The sequence below is a fragment of the Cucurbita maxima genome, unplaced genomic scaffold, assembly GCF_002738345.1.
Source record: "Cucurbita maxima cultivar Rimu unplaced genomic scaffold, Cmax_1.0 Cma_Scf00036, whole genome shotgun sequence".
NCBI classification, from domain to species: domain Eukaryota; kingdom Viridiplantae; phylum Streptophyta; class Magnoliopsida; order Cucurbitales; family Cucurbitaceae; genus Cucurbita; species Cucurbita maxima.
This window is the reverse complement of record NW_019272052.1, coordinates 354,827-373,106: the sequence shown is the minus strand read 5'-3', so window position 1 is coordinate 373,106 and position 18,280 is coordinate 354,827. Positions and strand designations below refer to the sequence as shown.

Here is an 18,280-nt window from a genome sequence, read left to right as displayed (position 1 = left end):
TCCCCCCCCCCCCCCCCCCCAAATAAAAAATAGAAAATAAAATCCGAATGTTTCTTATCGGAATGTTTGATAAGAGCTTAAGGGCTGTTTATGATTGCAACGGTGTTTCAGGTGAGAACCATTATACAGAAAAGCTTCAGAGAAGCATTAGATGAAAATGACATCTTAATATCACCTGCTGCTCCATCTGCCGCTTATAAAATTGGTATGCCGTCTAAAATTTTGTTTTTCAATTTGTTGTACGCCACTTATATGATCATTGTTTGTTGACAGGTGAAAAGGTGAACGATCCATTGGCAATGTATGCAGGTGATATCATGACTGTAAGCATTTCTTCCTAAATTCATTAGTCCAGACTTTTCACATTGTCCTCTGTGTCAAAATCTGTTCTTATGAAGAGCCTCCTTTAGAACATCTCAATCAAACATATCTCAGGCTGTCTTGAAATTGTAATATATCATCCACAATTTCGTTGTCCATATGTGTCAAGTCTAAAAGTTGACTTTTGGTTTCCTCCTCTATTTGTTTTATGCTCGATACAGGTCAATGTGAACTTAGCTGGACTACCTGCATTGGTGTTGCCTTGTGGGTTTGTTCGAAACGGGTCTTCTAACCTTCCTGTTGGCCTTCAAATGATTGGTGCAGCATTTGATGAGGTACACTGTTACACAGCATGTTGCTTTTAAGCCATTGCGTACATTGATTATGCTTCTTCCAATTCTTTGCCTGCTTGATTCTGTACCTTAGAATTGATTCAATTCCCATCGTGTTCACAGGGTAAACTTCTGAAAGTGGGACACATCTTTGAGCAAACTCTTTCAGAACGCAGATTTGTTCCGCCCCTACTGGCGGACGACATTGTAGGTTAGCATGGGAATGTTGCAAATGGTTGGTTACTCGTATATTATTGATTAATATTAGGTGAGTATGACTTCCGGGAGCCTTTACCATTCTTCTCTTGTGTTCTCTCTTATCTAAAAGAACAAATGAATCGCATTCTCATAATTTATGACAATAAGATTGCAAAATTTTGCTTTCCATTGGGAGCTAAAGTACAAATGGGTCACGTGGGGTATGGAGACTTGAATGAGTTGTGTGGTTAAGCTATATGCAACAAAGGATAAAAAAAAAAAAAAAAGCTTCAGAATTCCACCTGGTGTTGGTTCATCTTTGGCAGGAGGATAATGTATTGCTGGAGAAGCAGGGATTGTTTGCGGTTCAATAGACCACACCAAATGCGGCAATATGTGCAATGGATGGCCAACATCTGCAACGTTTCTCCAGACGTCCAATAAACCAGTGTAGAGGGAGCTAGAAAGTGAGTGAGAAAATCATGAGGGCGCCTGCAGACAGAATGAGAGTACGCGAAAGCAATAATCAATCCTAAAACAAAAAACTTTGTTTTGAATAAAGTCAATCGGATCAAATTTCTGCAGATCACAAATTTCTTTGAGTGCATATCAAAGAAATGTCGACCCAGAAAGCTATGCATCAAAATACATAATTGACTCAGAACACTTTTGCACGACTAATCAAAGGGACAAAATAGAAGCCTAGAAGGTAAAAAGAACAAAAATCCAACTAAACTGTTAGAAAGCGTTGGGAAGAAGCAGCAGCATCCACAAACAATCACAACGTGACCTGCATACTGCCAAACATGAAGCTAAATCTCTTCTCCAGTTGCCTCGTGTATGTTCGACATGGATACTTTGTCCACCTATTGGAACATCCGAAGGAAGTTGTTTGCATATGCCATTGGCTTTACATCGGGATGTGGCTGCAATATCACAATGCATGACAAAATGTAAAGACCTAAGAAAAGGTAAATCCGTAGAAAAGGCCATAAACATGGTGATTAGAAAAATGAACACCCACCACGGCTGAGAAGGTTACGATGTCGGGCTTCAAATCTGGTGCTTTAAAGCGAATAAAAGCCCCTTTATTTCCCATCTGCAATATCAAATATATAACAGACCATGCGTACGAATTTTAAATGGAAAATACATGAAACAACTTAATTTTGAAAATCGAAAGGAGATTTGACAAACAAGTCCTGATGGGAGAAGGATTTAACCTATAATTGCAAAAAAGTAATATATGCAATTCTTTTATAAAACAATTAAATACGTATGTAACAAACATACAAACCATGGAAAAGGAATATACCTGGTCACAATAATTGGGAGCAGAAAATACTGTAATAAGTTTACCATCATGCTCGATCTCATACCCTTCATCCTTGACTTCATGGGATCGCACAATTAAATCTGTAATTTATTGGTACCGTATGTCATCAAACAGTTATCATAATCAACCAAACAGCAGGTACATAACTAGAAAACAGTTACCTAAGTTGTTCTCCTGCAAAAATCTTTTTGTGACATCTGCACCGAAGGCAAGACCTACACCTCGTTTACTAGGTCCTCTCCCAGGATTAGGTTGCGGATCACTCCATAGGATTTCACACATTAATCCTGTTACACATAAGGCACAAGAAAATCTGGTTTTATTCAACTTCAATAATATACCGGAAATGAGTTTCTGTGTTCAAGACATGCCAAGCTCAGATACAAGCACACAGAAAACACCAATGGCAGAAACAGAAAGGCTATGCCACCAAGAGGTTACGATGGCACTTTAGCTTCAAGCATATTATGGTAGACAGTATGCATTAGAATTGAGATAAGCACGCAATAGAATATTAAACAAACAAAAAAAATATGGATTTCACCTTCCTCAGGAGGTTCGCAAAATCGATCTATTGCTCTAATATCAGAAAGTTTTACCCCATCAACACTAAAAAGACCTCCATGAGCCACAAAAACCTTCTCATTTAGAACATAAGCCAAAGGTAAGGAGCAAAATACTTCTGCAAATAGTTCCACAAACGTTTCGTTCAACTTCGATCGAACTTCACCCTCAAACCCATAAATCTTGTTCATGCTCTTGCTCTCATGATTTCCTCTGGACAAATGTATCGCTGAAAGTTGACAAATGAACCAAAATTTCATCATATGAAAGCAAGTTCACAGGCCACAAGGGAGCAGTTGATGACTAAATAAAACCATAAATGGTGAGATAAAATTGTGATGGTAAAAGAGTGTACGGGCATGCTATTATCTTGGAATTTCTAGTCTGGAGAAAAGATATAATCCAAAATAAATACTCTAACTGTCTGGTTAAGAGAGAAGAGCTTCATAATTGAAATTGTTTTTACTAATGCTTAACTAACTCTTTGGATTTTTTTAAAATTAAGTTTAAACTGAAGTTCAACTACTGTACAGTTACAAAAAACTACAGCAATCAGAACTCACAGCTCGAGTTCCTAGTGTTTCAAGATTTTTGGATAACTTGGTTATAAAGCACAGCTTTCAAAATTGTTAGAAGATGCCCCAATGGCGTAGACTTGTAAATGTTTGCAGGAAGAATGTCCATCAAAGATGTATAATGTAACAGTCTTTGGAGGAAATTTACCTGACGGAGACATGCACTTGAATGCAAACAAGGTGAGAATGACCTCCACGGAAAATGAACCTCTATCCACAAAGTCTCCATTAAAGAGGTATGGATTTTCGTCTGATGGAAGCCCATTAAGCTCAAAAATATTTAAGAGATCATAGAACTGCAGACATCATAAAGGTATATATGTAAGTATGCCAACCATCTGCAATAAAACATAAACAATAAATACACAATATATTCAAATATTAGAAATTCACATTTCACATGATGGTTAAACACAACATAGATGTATTATGAAACAAGAGATAACAATTCAAATATACAACATGATGGATGCAAAAGTTTAACTGAAAAACATAAACAAGAATTTCAATGATATAAATCCTTCTCACTGAACTGTTCATTTCTGAAGAACATACCAAGCATATTCAATGGCTCCACACATTGTCACCACTAAGACAGATGATATCACAATTACGTGTTTTAAATAAAAGAAACCTGACCTGACCATGTACATGTGTTTTAAATAAAAGAAACCTGACCTGACCATGTACATCTCCACAAACGGTTAAATGTTTTCCCTCCGGAATTTTAACATCAACAAGAGACGGAAGGGCACGCATGATTTCTCTGACTTGTAATACAATTTGGAATGCGTATCTACAAAATAAAACCAATAGCAACATCACAATTTATTCTCGCATATTGCATAGCACAGATAAATGACGTTAATCATCACACGTACCGTTTGTGCAAGCTTTTCTGGTTTTTAAAACCATCAATCATCTTCTTCACAAAATCCAATGTTACAACCTCTCCTTCTATCTTTGCACCAGTATACTGTGGCTCAACCTCTACCATAAAATTACAAATGAGCCTTACTACTTCATAAAGCAACTAAAACAAATAATAATAATAATAATAATAGAACAAGAGAATAATGAGTAAACATAAGAATCTGTATTCAGCAACCAGAAAACTAGGAAGAAAGAAAAGGGAAATTAAAATTGTAATCAGATGATCCCATGATCTTTAATGTGTGACCTCCCCACTGGTCTTGATCCCATGATCTCATGCCTTTTGGCTGACTATAAGGGGTCTTTAGCATATATGACAACTCTTTACTCGCTCTGGATAACCATCTCAATATAGGGGTGCACAGATGAAGACTTCAATGGTACTAAATATTATAAAATTCGAGAAAAATAGACAAGAGATTCTTTTCAATTAATAGTCTTCAACAACACTTATAAAGTTGATTAAAGGGATAAATTGAATCATTTTCTAAAATGAGGGTATATTCTCTCAAGGAGAGAGGGGTCTAGTTGCACAAGCTTGAAGGTGTGATGGTGCCATAAGCATCTCAAGAGAGAAAAATTACCGATTAGATGGAAATCAATGGATTCAGCTACTGAACGCTTCTCTGATTCTGGAACAGAAATTGCCTCTTCAAACTTAAGCTTCATGACTGCCTTTTCACATTCCTTCAATTTCTTAGCAGCATCAGGATCATTGGGACAGATCTTCTTGAGCTAGATCAAACAAAACAAAACCGTGCTTTCATTGAGAGATTAAAGAAAAAAGGCATACAAAAAAAAAAAAAAAAACAGCCCACAAAAAAGGGAGGAGGAGCCCAGCTAACAACAAAAAGGGCTTCAATCCAAAAAAAATCATGCCAAAAATTATAATTACAAAAGAGCCAATTAATAGATGAATGCCCCGAACAATGGCAAACAGAGCTTGCTTTTCACAAACACGGTCACTATAAGATACTGTATATAAAATATAATATAAGTTGAGATCAACTAAGGGATGTCAAAGTAAAAGCAATAGAAACAGTTTCTCCTCATTGATTTGCCAACAGCCACTAGTACCAGCATATTGAGAAAAAAAAGCTCAACAAATAACTTATCCATATGATGAATAAAACAGTCGGACAACAGTACAAACTCCCAACTGAAGTTTCTGCTGATAAAAGGGAACAGATGCACAAATGAGTATAGCACTGCATCATAACTGATATTCAGCTGTTAAAAGCAAATGAGAGTTAACCATAGTTTTCAGTAACAACACAAGTCAAAACTTCACGACAAAAGCCTGACATACCTGTTGAAAATCTTTAAGTGCATCTTTGAGTTTCCCCATAGCAAGAAAAGCAGCACCTCTCCTATAATAACCCTGTCGAATAGGATAATTTGCAGAAAGTGGTAAAAAATGATTGTAAAAGTACATAAAATTGTATTATACTGTTTAAATGTTGATCCTACTTTTGAATATCTAGGGTCTATTTCTATAGCCTTTGATGCATCCTGGATTGCACTGCCATACTCCTCCAATTTAGTATGTGCAAACGCACGGTTTGCCCAGTATACAGCATTCTGTCCATTTAGCTCAATTGCTTGTGTATAAAGATCAATTGCTTGAGCATACTTGTGGGCTGAAATCAAGCAAAAATAGTTCAGTAACAAGCAACTTCATAAGAGTTGTAGACTTTTCTTTAACATAGAGCACTAATTAAAATACTTCCCACGAAACATAATTTTGGCCAGAGAAAATTAAATGAACTAGGCCTGCAGCATGTTCGTGAATTCTTGCTGCAGGTATCTTGATGTATTCACAAGAAAGAAAACCAAAAAATCATTTAAGTACATCTGCTTTCACTTTTCAGTTTTTATATTCATCTTAAAGAACCAATGACCAGATACACCTAGAAGGTACAAATGTTTACCTTTAAATGCTTCATTTGCTTGGGATTTTAATTCTTCAGCATGAATGGGGTCAATTTTATCAGCTTCCATGACAGGCATAAAACCTTTATAAACTAGAGCAAGTCACTATGAATTCTGGCTAATTATAAATTTCTTCATCCCTCTCATTTATCTCCCATCAACGTGGTCCATCTGCTCCATAAAACACCAAAAACGTAAATTTGCGCAAATAAAGCAAATGCTTAAAAAAAAAAAAAAAAACTAGAGAGTGAGTCTGGCATTCAAGATGTTTTGGGAGTTCCCGCCCTTCTGACACCCGACAGAAAAGATAAAGCCGGAAACAATCAAAAACTTATCAGCAACCATATCACTTGACTGGTTTCCCAAGATAAAGAATATCAAAAAATGTCAAGTCAAAGAATATTGCTCAACCATCGATCATGTAAGAAAGGGAAAACAATCCTATTACTATTAGTACATTTAGAAAGCTAGCTCGTGGTGTAAACCATGGTAAAGAATCCTTTCCTCGCGAAGGAACATTCCATGATGGAAAAATCTCCATTAATCTAAAACCTCACAAACCACAAGACATTTTGGATTCGACTAGTAACCAGCTCAAAACATGACAGACTTCTGGTTGTACCACAGAAATGAACCCGAGATTCTCAATCAGATTCCCCACCATCATATAAGCGAGTTATTGATAGATAGATAGATAGATAGATAGATTGATTGATTGATAAAATGATCGGTTGATTGGGTTCTACAAACTTTATTCGGTTTCCAGCGTCGTAGCAAAGAAAGTGGATGTGGAAAGAGTGAATACCTGAGAAGAAATGCTCGATCCAGTCGGAAGGAATAGGGGGTATGGGGCTGGAGAAGTGAAGAGGAAGAATGAGATAGAGACTGCCCTAATTTGATAGCGGCGATGATTTTTATATTAAAGAGATTTAGAGTAATTGACGTTGAAATGCGGCGCAGTTGAGAGAGGTACAAGATACGTGTTCGCATGCTTGGCAACAAAACGACCAACTAACAAACCCCAAGTTGTGTGGAAAAATCTAGAAACCTTAACTTACACACACACATGATTCCATCAACGGTATACATCTTCTTCCAATTCAATTATACACATTATAATCCTTTTATAATTTTGTGATCTATTTTCTGGTATGATAGACAGGAGTGTGGGCTTTGCCAGTGGCCCATTGGGATTATCTGAGCCCAACAGATACGTGTAGCCAGCCCACCCTTCTATTTCATTCCTGTCCGGTTTAGCTAACGAGTAGAAATCTCTTTCCACTCTCGATGAATCTTGTAGATTAAATTATTAAAATTCTTCATAAATTTACAAAAATTCCGAATTTTTTTTGCAATTTAGAGTACTAAATAATGTGAAGTTTGGCTACTTTATTTGGTTCTCGTAGGTCAGGAATATATGCTGGTTTGAGTCAATCACTTCTTTACACAGTAAAATTAGGAGATGACCACTTTCACCCATTTCAAAACTTGACAATGGAGTTAATTTGGATTATTCTAGTAAAAAAATAATAATAATAATAAGACTAGAATACTTGAATTAACGCGTTTCTAAATAATAATTTTAAATATTAATTAAAAATGAAAGTAAAGAAGATATATTAACGTAATCACATAAATTTATGTTCTTATAAACACATCTTAAATGTCGTTTCTTTTGAGTTTGGAGTAACTTAGTGAAGGCATAATTGTAGGGTTTTTTCCATGGGTTTGTATTTAAATTTTAGGTTTGTGGAGCTAAGCTAGCTAAGAACGACGTTGTCGTTGCAAGTGACCCAAAGACTCTTGCTACGGTTGCTATTCTCGGATTTATTCTTAAGTGGTTAGGGTTACTCGAAAACCATAAAGGAAGGTTTGGACTACCGGGAATGAGTCTATTGTCCCTTCAATTTCCATAATTTCTTTTTTCTATTTAAGGCCCCTACTTTCAAATTTTCTAATACAAAGCTTAAGTAACACATGGGATTCAAAATTCAAAGAGTTTGTCGTTTGAGAAGTAGGGTAAAAGCAATAAAAGCATAATATATATATATATATTATCGTGCATGTTTTGTCGTTTCAGACAGAAGGGGCAGTGTACAAAAATGTTGAAGGCTTTGAGGCACTCAATAATAATAATAATAAGAGCTAAAAAAAACATGAGTCCGACGATAATTGCAAAAGAATTTGGGATGTCCAATAGCTTTGTTTTAGAAAATAATTGGCAACACAATGGCATTGTGAGTTTGAGAGAGAGAGAGAGAGAGAGACACGAGCACATGCACAACCAAACCCAACGTGGGGGGAAAACTCTCTTCAACTTGGACTTCGATATCACCAATTTTGAAATCCCAAACCCTTTCTTCTACTTCATTATCATCTTTGTCCAACACGAACCTAGTTTGTCTTGTTCAAGATACATCATCCATATCTAACCTTGGATGGTTCAAACCTACTTACTTTGATGTCGGGTAGATGTCATTGTAGTTTTATATTTGTGACATCCCACATTGGTTGGGAGAAGAACGAAATGGAAACCTTGAATGGAAAAGTCCAAAAAAAACCATATCTATTAGTGATGGACTTGAACTGTTACAACATCGAACCGTGAGAAGGTAAATGAATGGTTCGTCAAAAAAAAGAAAAGTGGAAAAAGATGGTTATGATAAATGTTTTGAAAGGATTGTGTTTGTGAGAGTGGAAAGAGTGAGGAAGGGACAGTAATGGTGCGTGGGGTTGTACCCACCATGTACAATGGCTGTCCCCCTGCGCCCTACCTCCCTTGCCTTTTCTCCTTTGGAAATCCCACACCGCCCATTACAACATCGATAATGCAATTCAATGCAATATACACACTCTCACACACACCTAACAGCCTCACATTCATTTAACTTTTGAATGCTATCCAAGTCTCGTATTAGCGGTATAAAAGAATTTAGCTTTTGGTTCATTACGTATCGCTGTTATATTTTAAAATACGTCTATTAAAAAAAGATTTTCACACATTTATAAGTAATGTTTCGTTCTCTTCTTTAACTAAGATGGGATCTCATACGATTGCATATAAACAATATCTTTAGTATATTTGTTATCATATAAACAATAACAATTATCTTTAGTATCACGAGACATTTTAGATGAAATTAAAGTAAAAAATAGGTTAAAATTTGAAAATATACTTCAACATTGTCATTTGTTTAAAAAGTATTCATTATGTTCTTCAATATTCTATAAACCCTTCAAAAACTATATGAGAATATAAATTATTGAGCATTTCGATGAAAATTAAGACGTTATATGAAATAGTGTGACAATAATATAAAATAAAAATTTGAATCACTCCATTGTCATAGGTTTATGTCACACCGTTCAATTCTAAACAAATTATACATCAAATATAGTTAGGAAGTATTTATGAAAAATGAAAAGTAATATAAAATAATATAAGTATTTTTTTTTAAATAAATGAAATATAAAAATTATAAAAAAAAATACTAATGCTGGGGGGGTTAATTTTGAGGGTTTTGAAATAAATAAATAAATAAATATATATATATATATATATATATGTGTGTGTGTGTGTGGTTGTATGGGGTCTGGGGTTTTGTCATAGTGCACGTGAGAGCAGGTTTTGATGATGATGATGATGTGGAGTTGCTTTAAAAATATCAAACCTTCGTGCATCTCCAATATTCATGCCGCACGTATAGCTTATTACTTATTTACTCATTTACTTATTTACCTTTACAATAAAACTTCACATTTCCCATTTTAACTAAATTAAAATTACTATTTCCTTCAACTAAGTTTCATCTTCTCTCTTCACCATTAATTTTAATTCACCGTTAGTATTTAGACTTTATTTTTATAAAAAAAAAAAATTTAATTCACCATATAATTATCAACTTTTTGAAGGACACATACAATTTACGAGGATTGCCCTTTCAAATATATGAAACGTCTAACAATAATACAGTGGACAATTTTATAACCGTAAAAAAAATGTCATGTCCAATCAAAGGACACTTACAAAGACTTATTTTTCTATAAATTATTCATGGAGGTAATTACAATCGGGTGAAAATAATAATAATTGTTTTTTCTAATTACTTTCATTAATTAACGTTGAACGGGAAATCATCAGCACTCCTTTCTAAGTCATCATAATTAACATAAAAAGTTACTGCTAATAATCCAAATTAATTAATTGCTCAATTACACTTAAATATCTCCCACCCGCTAAATCTAAGGGTCAATTCCTACTCATTGTTTTTAAAGTGCTTATCTACTTAAAATATATTTAAAAATTAGTTGAAAATTTAACCGCCAACTAATTAATCCATGAAAAGTGGTAAATAATATATATATATATATATATTATATTAAAATATGATGATAGGTGGGCACACATGTGTTTGGGGGCATGATTGAATCTCCTCGTGCCCTAAGGCCAAAATGCTGCCCCCATCATTAATTTATCATCATGACATGGACATGCATGTTCCATCATCATATGTACATGCATGGGTTTTCACACGTGGACAATATAATGCAACTATAATATATAATATATGGTTTATACATGGTGGTGATGATGAACATGAGAATCAAACACATGATGTGATTAAATTAACGTTGTAATGTGAATAATCCTTGAAAAATTAAAAATAAAATAAAATACAAATTTCATGCCCATCAATGGATTCTCAAATCTCGATAACGTCGAATCATTCTTTAAAAAGTGAAAATGTCCAAATCTCCCTTTGTAGATTTTACAAACACATCAATTTAAGTCCTTTTTTTTTTTTTTTTTTCATTTTAATTCAAAATTAGGAATATATACCCATAAATATATGTATAAATGCATATACTTTATATATTATAATTTAAGATAAATAATATGGTAGGATTCTAACTTTAGGTAGAAAGGGTTTGTAGTTTTCAAATAACTATTATTTGAACATTTTAACTTCTAAACATATATCTTTGATGGACTAAGCTATGTTTGAATTGGTTAGAGTAAAAATGGTGGGATGGTAGGGTTAAAAAAGGTGATTTTTATTAAGAGAATTGAAGAGGGGGGGTGGTTGAATGTTTTCCAAGTAGGGAAAGCAACAAAATGTTGGGTTAAAAATTCTCACATCCCCATCGAAAACATTTATGTGTATGCTCAGTGGGCACATGAGTTGGCCTACATATATATCAAAGGGTTAATGTCCCTTTAGGGTATACCAATTCATTTAAGAGATACTTAAAAATGGAAAAAGGGAACTATTTGAAGGACCCATTCCCCGTTTCACCATCCTCTCATTAATTAAGCATTTTCTAAAGCAATATTATAAAAAAAAACAATACGAAAAAATGGATTAATTAAAGGTTAATCATGATTATTACAAGAAGTATAGGCCAGAAGAGGAGCTTAATGAAGCAACTTGGGATGAAGATGAAGAGGGTTTTATAAGTTTGAAGAAACTAAACGCCATTAATGGCCATAATCTCTTGTTGTTCTTCTTCCCTAAAATGAGCAGAAAGGGAAAGGAGAAAGAAGTGGGTAAGGTGTCATAATCATGATGGTTCTGTGTCATTGTTGTATTATTCTTTGCTTCCAGAAATTACTATATAATAAATAATAGAATTTACTGTGGTATGCCCAAAACCTCTTCATCTCAACCCTCTGCCCTTTCACTTATGGGACCATCTCCTTCCATATTCCATCAAACCCCATTGTGAAGGGTTTCAGTTTTTACTCAATACCCAATAGGGTTTGCTAAGTAAGAAAGTGCTTAGTAGGTTAAAACAGGTTTTACTCACAACGTGTTTTTATGTTTAAGGTCAAGAAAAAAACTTAGTGCTGTCAAGCTGATGGCCGGAGATGGCGGCGCGTGGGTTGAGGAAATGAGAAGGCGCGTGAGAGGGAGAGGTAGGGTACATAGCAAAGGCAACCAAGGGATAATGGAGGAGAATAAATTTTAGGGTGGGAGAATCGTTGGTGAGGGATTGCGTTAATAATATAATTATAATTTTGTACGGAATTTTTTCATCTCAAAAAGAAAAAGGTAGATATTTATAAAACTCGAAATGAATAATTACATCAATTAAAATGATAAATTAATTAATTTAAAAATACTATTTTTATATGCATATATGTTATAAAAATGAAGAGTTTAAATAGTTTAAAATTTGGAAAGAAAAGAAGAAAAAAAAAAAAAAAGGAAAGAGGGGGAAATGGTTTTGATGGTAACACTGTTTTGTAGGCGTAGGCTTGCGCTCTCATACGTCGCTGTCAGTCATAAAGTTTTTAAGGGAAAGCAGAAATCTTTCTCTTTCTCTTTCTCTCTCGGGCGGGAAAACATTAATAATGTATAAAAGTAACGAAAAAAAACAGAGCTCTAAACTTCTCTCTCTTAATTCTCTCTCTCTCCCATCACCATTACTTCGCTTTCATCTCTCTCTCTCTCCCACCGCCAGAGAGAAAGGTGTTGATACCATACCATACTTCATCATCTTCTTCCACTGTCTCCACTGCTTGTCTGTCTCCCTGTCCCTTCCCCTCTCAATTTCACACCATTTTTCTCTCATCCTCTTCCCAAATAAAACCCAACCCATTTCCCCAAATTCGATCTTTTCAATTGGGTCTCTCTCCGTTTTCCATTTGGTACACAAATCATGCCTTTCTCCATCCGGTAAGTAACCACCTCCTCGTCTCTTTATTAACTGCCCACCTATGTTTTTATCAACTTTTTTTTCTTCTTCTTCTTGTTAGAGAGTATGCTTTGAATATGAGAGGCACGGATTTAAAGAGAAGCTGGCCGTTTAGCGAGAACGTGAAGAAAGAAGTGGCACAAGCTTTGCTCCCACCAATGGATGTCAGGAAATTTCGTTGGTGGTCTCATCAACAAACTGATTGTGGAGGTGTAGTGGAGGAAAAGGAAGTTGTTGTTGTTGACAGAATTCAAATGCAGAAGATTTGTCCGGTTTGTGGGGTTTTTGTTGCTGCTACTGTCAACGCTATGAATGCTCATATTCATAGCTGTTTAGCGCAAACCACTAAGGAAAGGCGAAGGAATAAAGGAGGAGGAGGGGCAAAATCAAGAACGCCTAAAAAGAGATCAATTGCAGAAATCTTCGCAGTGGCTCCGCCTGTAAAAACAATGATTATTGGTAATGATTGTGAGGGAGAAAAAGGCATTGGGAAGCAAATGATTCGAGACAAGCTCAAAGCTACATCGTTGGCTAGGAGTCTTGTCTCTGCAATGAAGACAATCAAGGCGAAGAACACCAGAAATGAAGAAGAAATGAGGAGGAGGAGGAGGAGGAGGAAGAAGAAGAAGAAGAAGAATAAGGTACATGCCATTTTCTTTGATTTAAACGGTCCTACTACTACAATGGGGGAAAACTGTAGGCTTGTGAGAATTTTGTTTAGGCTGCAAATATTCTCTCCCATTGGGGGGTTTTTTGTTTTTGGTACCTCCTTTCTCTTTCTGCTCATAATTACTGCTGGAAAAAGCTGGTGAAAAGACTGCATTACGTTGGAGAGAAAAAGAGAGGAGAGAAAAAAAAAAAAAAGTAGTGTTTTGTGTGATTAAGGGCGCGGAAATAGGCTGTGATTCAGAATTGGAAGAGGGGAAGAAAAGGTCACTACAAGACGTGGTTGTCTCGTTTGTGAAGGCCTTCCTTTGAGCTCCAGCTGCAAGGGTACGGCCTTGGCAGTGAGTGACTTTATTTGGTGGAAGAGTTTTTGTCCTTTGCTTAACAAATGTATCCTAGTTTAATGATGCTGTTTTCACCTCTTTTAACCCCTTTTCAATTCAACAAATAATGCTTCCTTCCCCTACTTCAAAATTAGTTCTACAATGGAGGTTTAGAGATGAACTTCGTGGGTTTTTGTTCATCATTACTGCCAATAAACTCCTTGAGATTGTTCATACTTGAGTTTGTCCAAGAGGGTTTTCACTATCATGACACCATTTATGCTTTCAACCCATTATCATATGGGGATTATTTCATCAGATATGCTTCAGGTTTGCTTCAATGATCAAGTTCTTAAGTTCATAACTTGAATCTAATTCTTTTTCTCCAACAATCTTTATGAAATGAGAGTCGACTCATTTCTTCTGTTTGGAGTTACTTGAAGAAAGGATCATGAACCCCACGAGATTTTGAGCTATTTTATGATGCCTTTCTTTGCTGATTAGTAGGAGTGAAATGCTGTGGATAGAAGCCCACGTTATAGAGCTGAACCAAACATTCTTTATAAAAATGTCCGTGAGGGTAACGACGATACGTAACGGTGAACCAAACATTCTTTATAAAAATGTCCGTGAGGGTAACGACGATACGTAACGGATCAAAGCGGACAATATCTGCTAGTTGTGGGTTTTATTTCATTTAATTATTTGTTGTTAATTTAAAGGCCCGTCTTGATTTAATGAGTAGTCTTTGTTTTTGTCCTTTAATAGATTGTCTTATTTGTTAACTATACTTTTTGTCTTGTAGTTTTGGATGATCTAATTTTCTTGTTCTTGTTCTTCCTCTAACGTCAAGGAGAGGGAATACGTGAGATATATATTTTAGTTATAACTAATGTTTGAAATCTTCTATTGGTGATAGAACTTTGGACATGAGCAACTATGCAAGAACGGAGAGAGAAACCACAAGGATGTTTCAGCTCGTTGTTGTAAGAAACCATGTTTTAAGCGTTTGTCTAGACAAAAAAGGAAAAAACTAGTTAAGAAATCCAATGTAGTTGGCAGGCAACAGAGGCCTTTGGCTCCACTTAGGAGCATTTTGAAGCATAGTGTCAAAGAAATTTCTGAGACAAGAGGCAGCAACCAAGCTTCCAACAATGGTGGTCAAAAGTATGGTAAGCGTGTTAGCTTCTTGGATAAGGATGATGTTCTTGGTCCAACCACTGGAGCGTTATCTGATACCTTTGAACAAGATGGCTGCAATCCTTTTCAAGCCTCAGAAGGAAGCTCTAAGTCAGGTGAAAGTGATAAAGGAGTTGCTTCAATGGAGGTTGGTGTAGAAGACGATGTTGTTAGCGTTAGCCCCCGACACGACGTTGATAGTCAAAGTTGGGACAATGCGAAGCATTCGACCGAAAAGTTGATATCGACAAATCGGGTTATTCCTTGTGATCAAAATGATTTGCATTTGTTTGACCATGTCTATGTAGATGCACCTCAGAAGCTGCCACCAGTAGATTCTGCTACGCCTGCTCTATTAGCTGCTGCACAAGAAGAAAGGCAATATGGCCATGTGAGAACTCAATGTCGAGCTCATTCTCTCTATGGCTCAAATACAAGCAGAGTTCCTTCTTCTTCTTTAAGTGAAAATGCTGGTGGCAGATTTCTTAATCTGGCGCAATCTTCTGGTAAGGACGCTCGATGCTCGTTTCCGAACAGGGAGCAAAGTGCGGTCGCCTACAAAGAGAAGGGCATGAATGATGGATTTTTCTGCCTGCCATTGAACTCAAAGGGTGAACTGATACAGCTAAATTCAGGTTTGGTTAATAGGTTTGGTCAAATGAATGAAGCCAATAACACTATGGCTTGCTCTAGCAGGATACCGGTATGCAGTTTTGTCCTGCCACGACGCACCCGGGATTATTTCATAGATAATGAGAAGCTCCTTGTTGATACAGAACTTACAAGAAACCAGTTGACTTTATTTCCATTGCATAGTAATGTTCAAGAAAATCAAAACCAATATCTGTCAGCTAGATTCGACATCACCGAGCCTGGAACTTCCGAAAGGGGAACTGAATCAGGTGGGTTTTTGCACTCGAACTTGATGGATTCTCCATTTTACAGAAGCAGATACTATGGAAAGTTGCAGAACCAAAATGGAAGTACAGAGATTAATCCTGAAAGTTCAAGTAGCGTGTGTGCGAATCCCGCTCGACAAACGATGAGGTTGATGGGCAAAGATGTAGCTGTTGGTGAACATGGGAAAGAAATTCAAGAACCTGAGGTTATAAACTTTTGGAAGAACTCAACTTTAATTGACAACTGCCTGACCAATCCTATCCAAGAGAATCCCACGAGAAAAAGGAACTTTCTGCAAGATAGGGAGTTGCATCATCCATCAAAAGGAGAAGCCTTGTTTTATCATCCTGCAGGCTTTCATCATCCATCGAATGCTCCACAAGTTCGGTACCCCCATCCGCACCTCAATCGAATGTATCAAAGACCCGAATCTGTCATCAACTTAAACGAAAGGTTCAACAACAACGTCCATGTTTCGACCGACGCCTTTAATATGGCACCGAACTTTCAAGCACCCTTCATTTCTGGTCCGGAAACGCTAAGGTTTGGTTCACAGCCATCGGCATTTTCTACTTCTTACCACATGTACCCAAATAGATATGAAAATTGTTTTGAATTTGGTTTCGACCGGAAACTACGTCCCGAAAAACCAGGAACCTTTAACTTCCCTTTCTTGCAGCCAGATGATCATGGAAATGCTATCCAGGTCCCTTGGTTTCATAGTTCTAAGAGCCTTCCTCCATGGATGTTACATGATCACCAACGGGAAGCAGCTCCAACCACAAATGGATACTATTATCCATTTATTTCTTCTGCCACAGATGTTCTCATTAGCCCTTCTTCCATGCATCACCGGCTTGAAGCTGCCTATCCTTGCAGCACAATGCCCTATTTTCAACCAATGCCTGTTGCTCCCATAGTACTTCAATCGCCATCTATTGCCAAGCCAGGCCATGAAACTAGAATGAGCTTTGAAGACAGATTGAAGTTCAATACGTTGAGTGTCAAGCAACCAGCTGGTGAGCTCGTCAACTCGAGGAAGCGTCAAAAGATGTCGAGTTTAGAAACGAACAATACTAGAGAATTCAGCGATGATCAACTGCGATATAACCCGGCGACAGCGAAAATTCCTGCTAACTGGGAGAAGGCTGTTAATTTAACAGGAAATATCTCAAATGTGGCTCAAACTGATGGAGTACCGGCAAGATCAGGCCCTATCAAGTTAACAGCAGGAGCTAAACACATCCTGAAACCAAGTCAGAGTATGTATTTAGATAATACTAAGCCTACTTATTCAACAATTCCTTCTGCTGGATTAGTTCATAGTGTTAGCTTGGCTGGATCTCAGAAGAAGTCAACTAAAGTATACAGTTTTTAAAAGTAAGCATAGTAATTTGCTTGATCTAATTCTAATCTACTCATCTAATGCTGATTAGTTGAGCGAATAATCTCATCTGCATGACAGGAAGGAACCTAGCTCATCTTTGTAACCAATGACATGATCAGAGTTGTAGTTTCAAGATGACCCGTCGTTCATCAAGCAAGTTTTTCGGTACTCGAAGATGTGTTATCTTGAACGGAAACTAGCTAATCACACCACTGGAATATAGACACTGCTACGAGTTTTGGCCTTGTTTCTTATTGGAAGTTTTAGATCAAATCTACACCAGAAGGTCTCTCTTGTGCTACAAAATTACACAAATGTCAAGATTCAGACTTCAAGTTCCTGTAATGAATGCGTGAGAACACAGTTATATTGGTTTTCTTGAGGGCTATAAGCTAAAAGTTAATGTAGCTAACATATGTTGACATTTGTTAAACTCATATAAGGTAGCTTGTTGAAGTGAAAGGTAATAATTCTCGATATCTAGCTCGATCCTTACTACAATGGCCCAAGTCCACCGCTAGCAGATATTGTCCTTTTTGAGCTTTCTCTTTTGGACTTCTCCTTAAAGTTTTTAAAACATGTTTCATAAAGAATGTTTTGTTTCTCTCCAACTGATGTGGGATCTCACACTTACCCTACACAACTGTAGAACTAAAGAAAAAAGTAACTAAGGATCGATATAATTCGAGTCTCTTCATATTGTATTAAGTTTATTTGGCAGCAAAATTTGTTCAATAAGGAGCGAGTCACATGAGAGCGAAGTATCAAGAAAAGAGAGAGTTCGAACTGTGTTTTACATTTTATGCACTTTATAAAACCACTTTGACAATCTTTTCCAATTTTCAAGCTCGAAAGATTTTCTTATCTTCGTTCTCGTCCTTATACTCATTCTCGACCTCTTCTTTTTCTTTCTTCTCCTCCCCGAAATCGTATTC

General features: G+C 36.4%; 3 protein-coding genes across 5 annotated transcripts in view; 2 read left to right on the top strand and 1 right to left on the bottom strand.

The window, feature by feature from the left end:
- The window catches only part of LOC111468379 (glutamyl-tRNA(Gln) amidotransferase subunit A, chloroplastic/mitochondrial-like), a 4,805-nt gene extending 3,765 nt beyond the window's left edge, over nt 1-1,040 (top strand). Inside the window, exons 7-10 of the mRNA XM_023113572.1 lie at nt 112-205; nt 274-323; nt 543-656; nt 777-1,040. Of these exons, the coding sequence (XP_022969340.1) occupies nt 112-205; nt 274-323; nt 543-656; nt 777-869 (351 nt within the window). The 3' untranslated portion in view covers nt 870-1,040. The remainder of the gene's footprint in view (nt 1-111; nt 206-273; nt 324-542; nt 657-776) is intronic.
- Nucleotides 1,041-1,377: 337 nt separating this feature from the next.
- On the bottom strand, nt 1,378-7,150 carry LOC111468380 (serine/threonine-protein phosphatase 5). Its single transcript, XM_023113573.1, has 13 exons — nt 6,997-7,150; nt 6,191-6,362; nt 5,730-5,899; nt 5,569-5,640; nt 4,844-4,994; nt 4,208-4,316; nt 4,005-4,122; nt 3,475-3,622; nt 2,732-2,980; nt 2,349-2,474; nt 2,167-2,267; nt 1,876-1,950; nt 1,378-1,777 (listed from the first exon to the last, which is right to left on the bottom strand). Exons 2-13 carry the CDS (start codon nt 6,267-6,269, stop codon nt 1,718-1,720), a joined length of 1,458 nt encoding a protein of 485 aa, XP_022969341.1. The 5' UTR covers nt 6,270-6,362; nt 6,997-7,150; the 3' UTR covers nt 1,378-1,717.
- A 5,415-nt stretch (nt 7,151-12,565) lies between these two features.
- On the top strand, nt 12,566-17,824 carry LOC111468375. Of its 3 annotated transcripts, none has more exons than XM_023113562.1 (4): nt 12,566-12,871; nt 12,952-13,531; nt 14,799-16,501; nt 16,638-17,275. In XM_023113562.1, exons 1-4 carry the CDS (start codon nt 12,855-12,857, stop codon nt 16,876-16,878), a joined length of 2,541 nt encoding a protein of 846 aa, XP_022969330.1. In that variant the 5' UTR covers nt 12,566-12,854; the 3' UTR covers nt 16,879-17,275. The 3 variants fall into 3 exon arrangements, with proteins under 3 accessions (XP_022969330.1, XP_022969329.1, XP_022969328.1); XM_023113561.1 differs by adding an exon at nt 17,424-17,824 and having other exon boundaries at nt 12,567-12,871; nt 14,799-17,220; XM_023113560.1 differs by adding an exon at nt 17,424-17,824 and having other exon boundaries at nt 12,568-12,871; nt 14,799-17,338.
- The last annotated feature ends 456 nt before the right edge of the window (nt 17,825-18,280 follow it).

Excerpts from the sequence above, each read along its gene's own strand:
- LOC111468380 (XM_023113573.1), bottom strand. The coding sequence starts at position 6,269 with ATGCCTGTCATGGAAGCTGATAAAATTGACCCCATTCATGCTGAAGAA. Across the intron at positions 5,900-6,190 it reads AGCAAATGAAGCATTTAAAG|CCCACAAGTATGCTCAAGCA; the intron begins GTAAACATTTGT and ends GCTTGATTTCAG. Across the intron at positions 3,623-4,004 it reads GTGGAGATGTACATGGTCAG|TTCTATGATCTCTTAAATAT; the intron begins GTCAGGTTTCTT and ends TGATGTCTGCAG.
- LOC111468375 (XM_023113560.1), top strand. Across the intron at positions 13,532-14,798 it reads AGAAGAAGAAGAAGAATAAG|AACTTTGGACATGAGCAACT; the intron begins GTACATGCCATT and ends TATTGGTGATAG.